This window comes from Nymphaea colorata, chromosome 1, assembly GCF_008831285.2.
Source record: "Nymphaea colorata isolate Beijing-Zhang1983 chromosome 1, ASM883128v2, whole genome shotgun sequence".
NCBI lineage: Eukaryota > Viridiplantae > Streptophyta > Magnoliopsida > Nymphaeales > Nymphaeaceae > Nymphaea > Nymphaea colorata.
Window position 1 is genome coordinate 38,482,030 of NC_045138.2, and position 12,100 is coordinate 38,494,129.

The 12,100-nt window shown below is 36.6% G+C and overlaps 1 protein-coding gene across 1 annotated transcript; it reads right to left on the minus strand.

The window, feature by feature from the left end:
• Nucleotides 1–109: 109 nt before the first annotated feature.
• On the minus strand, nt 110–10,112 carry LOC116245862 (uncharacterized). The gene is made up of 11 exons (XM_031617450.2): nt 9,812–10,112; nt 8,467–8,646; nt 8,030–8,076; nt 6,064–6,129; nt 5,828–5,935; nt 5,030–5,096; nt 3,680–3,764; nt 1,786–1,946; nt 1,523–1,624; nt 813–1,029; nt 110–364 (listed from the first exon to the last, which is right to left on the minus strand). The coding sequence occupies exons 1-11, from the start codon at nt 9,851–9,853 to the stop codon at nt 231–233; spliced, it is 1,209 nt and encodes a 402-aa protein (XP_031473310.1). The 5' UTR covers nt 9,854–10,112; the 3' UTR covers nt 110–230.
• Between the last annotated feature and the right edge of the window lie 1,988 nt (nt 10,113–12,100).

Sequence of the window (12,100 nt, forward strand, 5' to 3'; positions counted from 1 at the left end):
CCAATAAATGGTAGAGAGCACCACCAAAATGCATATGTCGCTTCCCATTCACTCCCACGATAAGCGAATGCAATGATCCTCTACGTAATATCGCCACATGCGATCAGTCTAATAAACCATTTTACGCTTCATTATATCTCACAAGGTCTTTCTTTCCTTTTCCCCTTTATGGTTCTCAACAGGAAAACTGAAAGAAAAACTGTGCACACAATAAAAAAGGAAAACGAAAATTAGATGACTAGAAGTTGAGTCCCATAATCATCATTGAACTTTTCATATCGATGCGCGTGGAGGTGAGCTGATGGTCTGGTGTTCCTCAAAGCCAGTTCTACATCCTCTCGAATTACAGGACCAACTTCTGGATCTGTTAAACCATAAAAATAACTTGTCAACTTTTGAGGCAAGCAATTGAGGAGCAGATTTCTTGCAAAGTTTGTTGTTGCACGAATCTCCATTGTAACAAAACATGAAAGACTGTCACCAAAATGATGATATTCGGTTAGTTAAAGTTTATAAAGTGCTGTAACCAAAGTTTATACTGTCAGATGTTAGAGGCTCAGTTTTGGTGCTATAAATAACTAAAAAACCCTCTAGCGTAACCCCCAAAACAGCCAAGGAACAAGTTCAGGATTTTGGACATATTCTTATTAGGCGTATAAAGTGTTCTTGATCCAGAAAATCTAAATTATAACAAACCACATAAATTAATATAATTTTACCTTATATGCATTCTAGAATAATTTAAGTCAATACTTGCTTTTAGTAGTCAGTGGTAAAGATACACCGATTAATTGCATAAACAAACATCGTACCTTCTCCCAATGTATGACTTGTTTCTTCTAGAACAGCCATTAGACGTCTGAGCGGTTGCATAGCAGCCTCTTTGCAGACTAGGCGGATGTCTGATCCAGAATAACCTTCTGTTCTCTCAACCAGAAAATCGTAAGGAAGGTCGGTGTCACCAGTAGCTGGCAATAGTTCTTCAAACATAGCTCTTCTTGCTTCAGGTTCAGGTAGAGGAACAAGAATCTTTTATGCATAGTCAAGGAAGATGAAAGAATATAGAAAATATATCATGAAATTATGACAATTCATGTGTTACAGGGATGCACAAGCACAAGATCACATATATACATACAGGCACATAAAGTTTGTCATTTTGTATGGATTCTAACTGTTCGCACGGATTGCAGGAGTCAGCCCATGACACTAACAATGTCTTTTTGAAATATTCCTCTGATGCTGTCAATGGTATAGCTGGACAGATGTTTGCCTGAATACTTAACCCACAAAATTCAGGGGAAATCAATTTCAAATAATTTAAATTCCAAAAATTGAAAACAAATAGGCGACAGAAGCTGACAATATGCCACATCAATGAGCAAACCTATATGATTCTGTTACTGATATCAACAATATTGGAACGTTCTCAACTTGATGGGGAAATGGAGCAAAATTAAGCATGTGCTGGAACATTTTCTGCATGACAATGTCATCCATTACAGAGTTTAGAAAAGGATACACGTTTCTCAAGGCGCCGAAGCATAGCAGCATCTAACTCCCAGGGCAAGTTTGTTGCAGCTAAGACAAAAACTAATTCATTTGTCCTCATCAGGCCATCCATCTGAAATTCAAGCAATCAATTGCTTTATTAAAGAAGCATGCTTGATGAAATGCATTCCCTTTGCCATCTTTACATTTTCAAAGTCCATATTTACTTATATACATACGTGTGTGTGTGTGCCTCGGTCTTGAGCCGCCGACTAGCCTGGAAAAGTATATTACCTGTATCAGCAACTCGGTCTTGAGCCGCCGACTAGCCTCATGCTCACTACGTCCATCACCACGTTGACTAATTATAGCATCAATTTCATCAAGAAATATTGTTGATGGTGCGTGGTGCCTTGCAAGCTCAAACAACACTTTTATCAACTTCTCGGAATCACCTGCACATTCGCAGGAATATAATATGACAAGGTTGCATGTGAAGTGGGACGTCTGGCTACACAATAAAATTATTTTCAGTGCAACATTGGTTGTGACACATCTTTATTGATAAAATCCCACACATCTTTATTGATAAAATCGCCTACTCACTTCATCATGTATGTTCTCATTACATCTCTTACATCTATCATCAGGCTCGTTAACTGAGAAAATTTCTCTTCAATTATGGATTTCCCTTGGCCAACCTTTCAGGTTTCACTGTTTCAGCCAAGAAGATGCAGCTGATGGGCAAAAAGCAACATGTTATCTCTCAGAGAATAAAGGTGCACCTTTTAATTGAAAAAAACAAGAAATTCTTTGTTATTCACAAAGCAAAATAATAAAGGAATATATGTAATGTCTCCGAGAAAAGTGTGCTTTTTAATTGCAACACAGGAGAATGCTCGTGACCAGATGGCTCAGTCATCAAGGTAGTAAAAGGAGACAGTAAACCAATTTATAAGCTAACCAACAAATAACGATATATGTGGGAAAAGACTTGCTTTGGGAGGGGTAGGTGGGGTAAGGAAGCATCGTGGAGTCTACAACCAGTATGAAGCATCGTGGAGTCTACAACCAGTATGACTAGAGATTATTAGTTTTCTATATTTATATTTTCTTGTGCAGTTGATTGTCCTTGCTCAATTTGCAAAAGTAATTCAGTCCTCAACATCCACTTTTTCTTATAATAACTGAGTCATTTGATTTTAATATTCTAGCCAGTGTGGTCACTGGCGTATCATATCGTGTATCGGTCGGGCCGACCTATACGCCGTATCGTAATGTGTCATAAATGTACCATAAAATTGTTTTTTTTTTAATTAAAAAATTAAAGAATTAGTAAAAAATAAGGAAAAATAGCCAAAAAAATCAGAAAAATTAAGAACAATGTATTTCATAAAAAAAACTCATCACACATAAATAACATTAAAATCATTCATCATTCATAAACAGTAGGCATATATAAAAACAACAAATTCAAAAAAAATGAAAAATATGACTAAGATATTCAAAATAATATATTAAAACATTCATGATCAATCACAAGTTTAAAGAACATCTATCACATACGAGTTTAGACTTCAGAGTTTAGAGTGTTGGAGAGTTTAGTAAACTACATCGCAAGTTCATCAAATTAATGGTTTCTTCCACAAATCAGCAATTTTTCGAAGAAAACAGCAAAACCTCTCCCTCTCACAGGCTTTAGAGAAGTTTAGAGAGAGGGAGAGAGGGTCTCGGTTTAAAAGAATAAAGCAACAAGGGACCTTGGGGCCCTTTTCTAAATATTAACCCTGCATCATAAGATGTGGGGTGTATCATGGGTATCGTATGATACACCTGACACAGGTGCGATACGCAGGCGTATCGCGTAATGAACCCGCATCGTCTGGGTTTTCTTCACCTAGATGAGTCATCCATATCGTACATGGATAACACTGATTCTAGCAAGAGAATAGAAATGGAATTTCTGGATTGTTGGACTAATTTCTAGAAGCACTATCTTACAACAAATTTCCAACAAGTGACTTTTAATAAGATACCACAGGATGATGCAAATAAACTGGCTGGCTTCCAAAGTACATCCACTTTGTCCACATATGGCGCCAGGCGAACATGATAGGATAGCAAAACTTGTCACGAATCCCACAAAGAACAGGAAAATAAAATGGGAATATGCAAACATTTTCCATACCACGCCATTTGCTGACAACAGATGATGCAGATATATTGAAGAATGTAGTTTTACATTCTGTTGCAACAGCCTTAGCAAGCATAGTCTGCAAACAAGGATAAGACCTCCTTCCACATCAGAAGCTCATGTAGCAAAAGTAAAAAGATGAAAACGAAGGAAGAAACCTAATTGAAAAAGATTGTAGTCATGGCCATCATGTGAGTATGTCAGCAACCTGAGAATCCAAGATGCTGTTCCAGTACTATAGTACAGGCTGTACAGCCACACCCCCTCAACAGTTCAAATAAGCATGATTCAACTAGCATTTGATGGCCAGTTAGGCATTGCTCACTAAAAATAAATAACCTCAGAAAGATGACGATCTTGCAGCCATGGTTAAATAACAAAAGGCCTGAGAAAACAACCAATTTAGTACTCAATTTGTCCAGTAGTTTTATCTCAAGTCCCCTTATTGCTCTCAGATTAAAAATTTTGAGACTGGAGATTCATCATCGAAGTTTCTAAGTTACAGACTTCCCAAGCAGAAGAGAAGAGACCATGGTCATCATATTCACCAATAGGCAATAGGAGGTAGAGGGTTGTAGCTGATGCAACAGCACACACAGCTAAAGCTGTGGAATGGGAGAGGTCCATCATACTAGAATCAAACTACAGCCACATGGACATGATTCACTTTCACGTCATTGAATCTTAGAAACTTCCATTTTTTGTATATCATCTTTGGCCTTCAGGAGATACATCCATAAAATTTGACGTCAAATAGTCTCTTCAGAAACATCTGACAGTAGCAAGAAATGTAACTAAAGTAGTCTTGTATCAAGAACTAAACTAAGGAGGAGACATAATTTCCACTGAGAAGTGTAGCTAAATATTCCTGTATCAACGACTAAATTAAGAAAATAATTTTATGAAGTGTAGCTCAATGATTTTTTAGCCTTTCCCTGTAAAATGCTTCTCAGCTTGGTCATATATTCCACCTCAATCAAACTCTTCTGTTCCTAAATCTTATCCAAATGTAGCTTAATGGTCTTTTAGGTTTTCCTAGTAAAACACATTGCAGCTCACATCTATACTCCACCTCAAACAAGCAAACCCTTTCTGTTACTAAATGTTATGCACACACACGGGGACCATATCATGCACAAAATAAACACTACATACCATTTAGAACAAAGTATCTGGTTTAAAGTTAACAACTGGGTGGTAAGGCTTATAGCCTTATAAGTTATACCACTGGGCTGTTTTCACGATCTACTAATTGTCTGAACAGCCATGGCTAAGTAGGTGCAAAGTCAAGCACAAATTAACCTAAGATTCTGGATGAATGATTATATGTGGAGAAGTACATACCTTCCCAGTTCCTGGAGGACCAAAAAGCAGAATTCCTTTCCATGGCGATAAAAGACCAGTGAAGTACCTAACAAGCATATTGAGAAGTTTAATTCACCTACAATCTGACAAAAAGTAAAGTTCCAAAACAATCATAAACTAAAAGAGTGGCAGCCAATCAGAGATAACAAATGATGGAGCTATAATCATAGAGAGAACGAGAGCAAAGAAGTGTGATACAAAGAACAGGAACAATAAACTTGACAGGAAGAACACAATGAGGAACAGCAGAAGCAAAGGAGTATAACACGGAAATGACAGAAGTAATAATTGGTAAGAAGATCGGCTCTCCTGCTTATACTTCTTTTCTTGGTGTAACAATAAGCAATGGCAATAAAAGAATTTACGGTTGAATGCATTTCGCATTTCATCCACACATGAACTTGCATAGTCAATGATAGCACCACAATCGACAAGACCTGAATGCATTTCATTCATCAAACATAAAGATTAGACTTCTAAATGGCTGCAACATCCTCCACGGACTACAAGAGAGATTAAAATGGCTCCAAAGCTCCCCCAGCAGCAAGACTCACCGGATAATGACACAATAACTAAATCAACACAGGAGGCAATCCAGGGAATCCTTTAGAAATAAGTATGGACTGAGACAAGAAGGAATAAATAAAATAGCAGCATAAAAAAAAGAAAAAAAAAAAGTTGGACACTGGAACAACTTTTTAGCCACCAGGCTACACATTGTCACGAATACACCATAAGGCAATCACAGTCACACACTCATCTTTATTAACAACGTACTTAGGATACTTAATAGGCATGACAACAGCTTCTTTCAGTAGACGTTTTGCTGTCTCCAAGCCTTTGATGCTCTCCCACTTTACATCTGGGCTCCCACGGATGATATCCCTGTGGAAGAAAAGTAGACAAAGCATAACTAGTATTCTAGAACATGCAAATGGGACAACAAATAGGCATGTTCACAATGAAAATTCCAAATGAACTGGTTGAGATCAGTAATCTCACTTGAAAATTACCTGGTGAGACTCTCGGCTAGTGTACGCATTTCAGCAGACTCATAAGCTGGAAGTAGTGATTTTGGTCTACAAAACAGGGAAGTAAGTGCTATCAACAATCAAGACAATGAAATCATATGGAAGCATAGGAGACGGAGTTAATATATATATATATATATATGCACATATAAATTATAAAGTATAAGCACAACCACATGGGCAACTAGCAGGTTCTTCCAAAATGCAGAAAGTGATGTTGAAATCAGTAAGATTTGGCCAACAATCACCAATACATACAACAATTTCACACCCACAGTACACAAGAATAAGAATAGTTTCAACATGGTAGCGTGCATTGTTGTTGTATAAAAAGCTCGACAGATGAATACACAATAGAAGCTCAATAACCTATTGAAAACTCGCTCACTAGAGAATCACCATCCAAAAATCCAAAAAACAACTAATTTATTAGTCATCAAAAAGGAAAATGATAGATATATCTCAAAATATTAGAATCTAGCAAAATCAAATAGAACCTGGCCTCCAAATGTTACTCTTATAGTTCCAATACCAATGATATTCTGAAAAACACAGGCTTATCAGTTATCACTGAAATAGCTACAATCAGTAATATCAGGAATGGCTCACAATGTTTGCTGAATGTTGCCAGAAAATGACAACAAGATATTTTCCCTGTTATGCAAAAGAATCATTTGTTTATTTAAACGTATGCCTTCTATTTTTATTTATTTTATAATCTGGAAAATCTTTCTGAATGTCAATATTCTAAGAAAAACAGTACAAAGTTCATAATTTCACAAAATTTCTGTTACCTGTTGAATTCCAGAGATATTCTTGAAAAGAACAAAATAGGAAGAAAAAACTTGCAAAAATAACTTTATCAAGAAACAGCATTGAAAAATATCAGCAATTATTATTGATAGTGGAGTAAAGTCAACTAAATGGTTAAGAAGAAGGCAAAACAATATTTACTAATAGCTAGCAAACTCTGATGTAACATGTTCTAAATTACTAATTTTGGTTAAGTTCCACAGAAGTTATTTCCTTTTAACAATATGGGTTGGGCCTATACCCAATTGTTTTGTGTTTGTTTATTATTTATAAATAAGAACTAAGAATAGCAAATGCAAAAATATCCAAACGGGAGATGTGTGACAGAAGAAGACACAGGAACAGGGGGAAAATAATCAGAAATATTGAATTTCCCAGCTGTACTTATAAGTTATAACGGTTTATGTTTATGAGTTCTACAATTGCAATGTAGCCCTAACTTGATGCACATGGCGATCACATAATTAGAATGATTAAGAAGTGACTGGAGAAGGATAATATATTGCTTCTGTGAATGTTATACATTTAGATTACATGGTAAAAGTACACTTGATCATCTAAGCGGTGGAACTCGGGTAATATATTATCTCCTGATAAAATCTTGGAAAAAGAGTACTTCGAAGCTAGTGGAATACTCAGATAAGATTTACTCATGAAGGATTAAACGACAGCATTTTCTTTTCCTGAAATGAAGGGAAAAAATTGAGCTTGGTGCATAAATAAGTAAACAAATGAATAGGTTGTGAAACTTATTGCATAAATAGGTAAACAAATAAATAAGTAGTGAAGGATTCTTCTTCATAGTTGCTTCAGTAAAATGTGACCTTGCACAATCATGGTTCAAACTGTGGACTTGAAAAGTTCACATAAGTTAACATGCATGACACATTTTATATTTACTTCCCATTGTTCAGTTCAACCATGACAAACTTACAAGCAAGTTAGAAGCGCGATTGGAACTATATAAACTACTCAAAATCTGCTAATTCATAAAGCATCTCAGTTCAACATTATCAAATCTGACAAATAGTGATGATAAACATCCGCAACACAAAAAAAAAAAAAAAACATGTATATACTCGAAATCATTTTGTTGTAAACAATCTAAAGAGCAGAATTGCAATGTGAGACATACAGTGTTTCTGATCTAGTTGGAAGACCACTGGGAAGCTGTTGTGAGCCCTGATATTACACAAAAGGCTATTAGTTATAAGATTTTTTTGAAAAAAAGTTACTTTTCTCAGCAGTTAATTAAGACTAATTATTTCAATTTAAAACTATCAAAAAATCAAGTGCAAGTGCAAGTTCAAGAAGCAAGTAACTGACTAAGTACATATATATAAGAGAGTTTTATGCTGCTGTATGCTGGATGTTGTCAGACGACTAAAAATTAAAAATCTGCCATCTGCCACATGAGTATCAACAAAGTTCGTGATGAAACAAAGGTTCATGGTATTTTTAGCAACAAATCATGGTACTTTTAGTGACAAATTTTAAATTTTTTGCAATCTGCCAACATCTCACATAGCAACATAGAATTCTCATATATATGTGTGCGTGTATATAACTTGCCTGAAATTGTTCATAGCTTGCCATATCAAATGAATTCTTCACGTGCCCATCTTCTTGGGCTGTTCCATTTGTGTAACCGTTTTCAGATGCCCCACAATTAGCTTGATTTTCTCTCTCATCTTGCGCCGAATCTTCTTCTCTCTTCAGGCCGAATTTGGCATCATAGAAAAATTCAAAATCCTGGAGAGAGATGTTAGAATTTCAGAATTTGAAAGCTGCAATTAATATTCAAAATGAGGTATTATTAGATCAATTCATAAATTTATGCATTTATTGCATCTTTAGGCTGAGTTTCAAAATATTGCAACAAACAACCGTTAATTTTGACAATGTATTTCTTAATGGTGCAACACAAACACACATGTGGAGATTGTGAAACAAAAGGACTCCAAATTATATTCAAGTTCTATATACTTCAGCATTTTTTATCCATGAAGTCAAATTCTTTTCCCAGTTTGTTCTATGATATGAAAACATTGTTCTGATGGCCTAAATAGCCATCGGTCATTGCCAAAAATGGCCCAAGCAATCACGGGGACACATATGTTTGACCATGAATACCTATCCTGTCAAATTCCTTAGTCATCCTTGATTTTTGACACACACATCCCAAGTCCCCAAACTTTCTTGGTCAACTCTATATGGACTAGTTCTCCCCAAGATTTACCCAAAAAAAAGAAAAAGAAATTCCTCTGTTCAACTTCTAGGACCTTCAAGTTTAAAATAACAAGAAACAAAATGTAGGATTATTAATTACCAAACAGCAGTTTAACCAATTAAGCATAAGATAAATAAACAAGTCAAATGACGAATTACAATAACCTAAAAATTTTGACCCCAGAGAATCATACATGCATCTCTCCATACACATTGTTGGAAGAATTTGAAAAGAAAAACAAGCAATTCTTTGAAAAGGAAAAGATAATACATGAATCCAGCACCAACATTTTCTTTTTCCCCATACATGAATCCAGCACCAACATTTACCAATTAAGTGCTTGATAAGGACATCGGAAGATCGAACGCAGTACACTAGCCACTGAAGCTAAAACTCTAAAACGGCAAATAAAGAAGCCTACTCGGTTTGGAATTCACAAGACTCACACGAACAAAGCGTCATCTAGCACAAGCACCCAGAATTGCTCCCCATACATGCGCACACAAATAGTTAGATTCCATTGCACGCAAAAGAGAACTTGGTCGTTTCCTAAGACCCCCCACAAAGAAAAGAACGGCCCCTTTCAGGTCAGCTTGTTCCAGAAAGGAGTAGGAACGATCAAAAGCCTCTACAACCCAACCTGAGGATGGGAAAACAGAATTACTAGAGAGGAAAGAGGGAGAGAACCTGGAAGGACCATCTAGTGAGAGAGGGCTCGTCTGCCGCCATGCTCCAGACAGTAGTAGAAGGGAGAAGCGAAGGGGCAGCAGCTCTTTCTTTCTATCTCTGCCTGTCTCCCCCCGCCTTCTTCCTTCTCCCCCCCTCTGCCTTCTCACTCTCGCTGTCACTTCCCCACATACTATATATAATTACAATAAGAATATCAAGGCTGCTAGCTGTGTTGATGACTTGATTCCTTCCATGAAAGCGGGCCCCAGTCTCCCTTTTGTCACTACTTTGGCCTCCTTCTTCCCTCCCGTTCCCTCTGCAGCTAGGCAGGACATCAGCCACGAACTCTCCCATTTCTAAGGCCTGCCGCAGGCGCCAGTTTACCTTCGAAAAATTTTAGTTTCTCAATCAAAATCAGTAAGGAAACAGACATTTACTTGAGAGAGAGACGACGTTTGAACCAATCTTCTTACCTCATAAATTACGTAAAAAGAAATAAATCCATATTTAAGCACATCTAGTGAATTTTAAAGATGCAGCAATTTTTTTTTTTATCGACCTAATTGGACCCGACCTAAATCAACTGGGGACTCGGCTTCATTCAGATCTCAATTGCAGTCCATTTTATGAAACGGCAGAACTTACCAGTAAAATGGGGTCAACGGGCTGAGATTTCTGCTTGGTGTGCAGACTCAGCTACCCACCAAACCTAGATCCAGATCCAATTGATAATCACAATTAGACTTCTTTATCAGATCCAAAACCAGGTCGGCCGTCATGCAAACCCAACCTGTTGTATCTTCATTTTTTGATACTCGACGGGGCTCAGCGTAGTTAATTCTGATGGGCTGGCGGTGCCTTGGTCACTCCTCATTTTTCTTAAAATTTATATGTAAATTTTAAAAAAATTTATTTATTATATATATATATTTTTTAAAAAATAATATTCCGGTGCTTGTCAAAATTTTGAAACTATATTTCAACGCTCGTCTTGACTCCACCTCGTGATGAAAGTTCGATGTTAGTTCAATTTTCATACACTACTATTCTGCGCATGGATACACATCACTTTAGTTGACAATTGTATCACTCCCTACTCATCTTAAAGGCAAAGCAAATGAGGAAAAAAATTCAAGAAGAAGAAAAAAGCACATGCGACTTTGGTTCTTTTCTGGTGCAATGTTTTGGTATTGAAAAAAGACCCAAAGGACACAAGAAAGTGAAACACAAATCTCATGCAACCTGTGTTTCCTGATACATGGCATTAACGTTTCAACAAGTGTTTGCGAAAACACGAATTTAATCTTGTTAAGTGGCGATCGTGAAAAGTCTGTCGTAAAAGCCATGTGGGTGGCCTTTATCGTGAAAAGGATGGTACATTAATGGCATTCTATGCATAAACCAAAACTTAGAAAATGCTGCAATAAAGCAACATTCACCAGCTAATGTATCGATTTGATTTGTTGGTTGATACAAGAATAGCCTGTGACGTGCTTTATTTTTTTAATTATTTTTAGTTGTTCATGTATATATATTTCCTTCTGTTGAATTGGTGGATTTCCTAACATGTGTCGTATCGCTGAACAGTACAGTACAGTACAGCTAAGAGACGACGAAATGTAGACATCGATGAGTTGGACCATACATGTGACGTAACGTTCAACTTGGGAAAAAATTCTCGACATTACATACTTTGTGTGGCTCATTTGGTGAGAGCAATGCTGCGTTCTTTACGAGACACAAACGTTTCTCCTAAAACACCCCCTTGATGCACTGAATTGTTCTGTTTAAGCAACTCCTCTGCATTGAAGAAATATTAAAATAATTATCAAAATGACCAGCTTGCCTCCTAAAATCAAAGCCATCTTTTCGCAAATAAAAATTAAACAATGCTCAGCCCTCACCAGGCCGGCGGCGAGGGATGGGCAGTAGCCGACCGACAAACAAAAGCCTCAGAACAACGAAGATATTTTTTTTTTCTAAACATAAGTTTGAATTAAGAGGACAATTTCGTCATTTAATGATTATTTTAGTATTTTTCAAGTAAACAATTATTACTTTAAAAATAGAGGGAAAAGTGAGCTTGTGTTTTTTAACGTTTTCAAAAAGACGTGTTTAACGTTTTCAAAAAGACACGGTTGATCCATTATTCGCTCATTTGTTGAGGGGTCGTTGGCAAGTTTTTACTAAGCAAAAAAAACATAGGAATTGGAAGAGAACAAATACCCACCGTTGCACCGTTGCAAGCCAGTTGTTGATTAAAATATTAGACACCAACCCTTTCAAAGTTGACGCATGCTATGACCA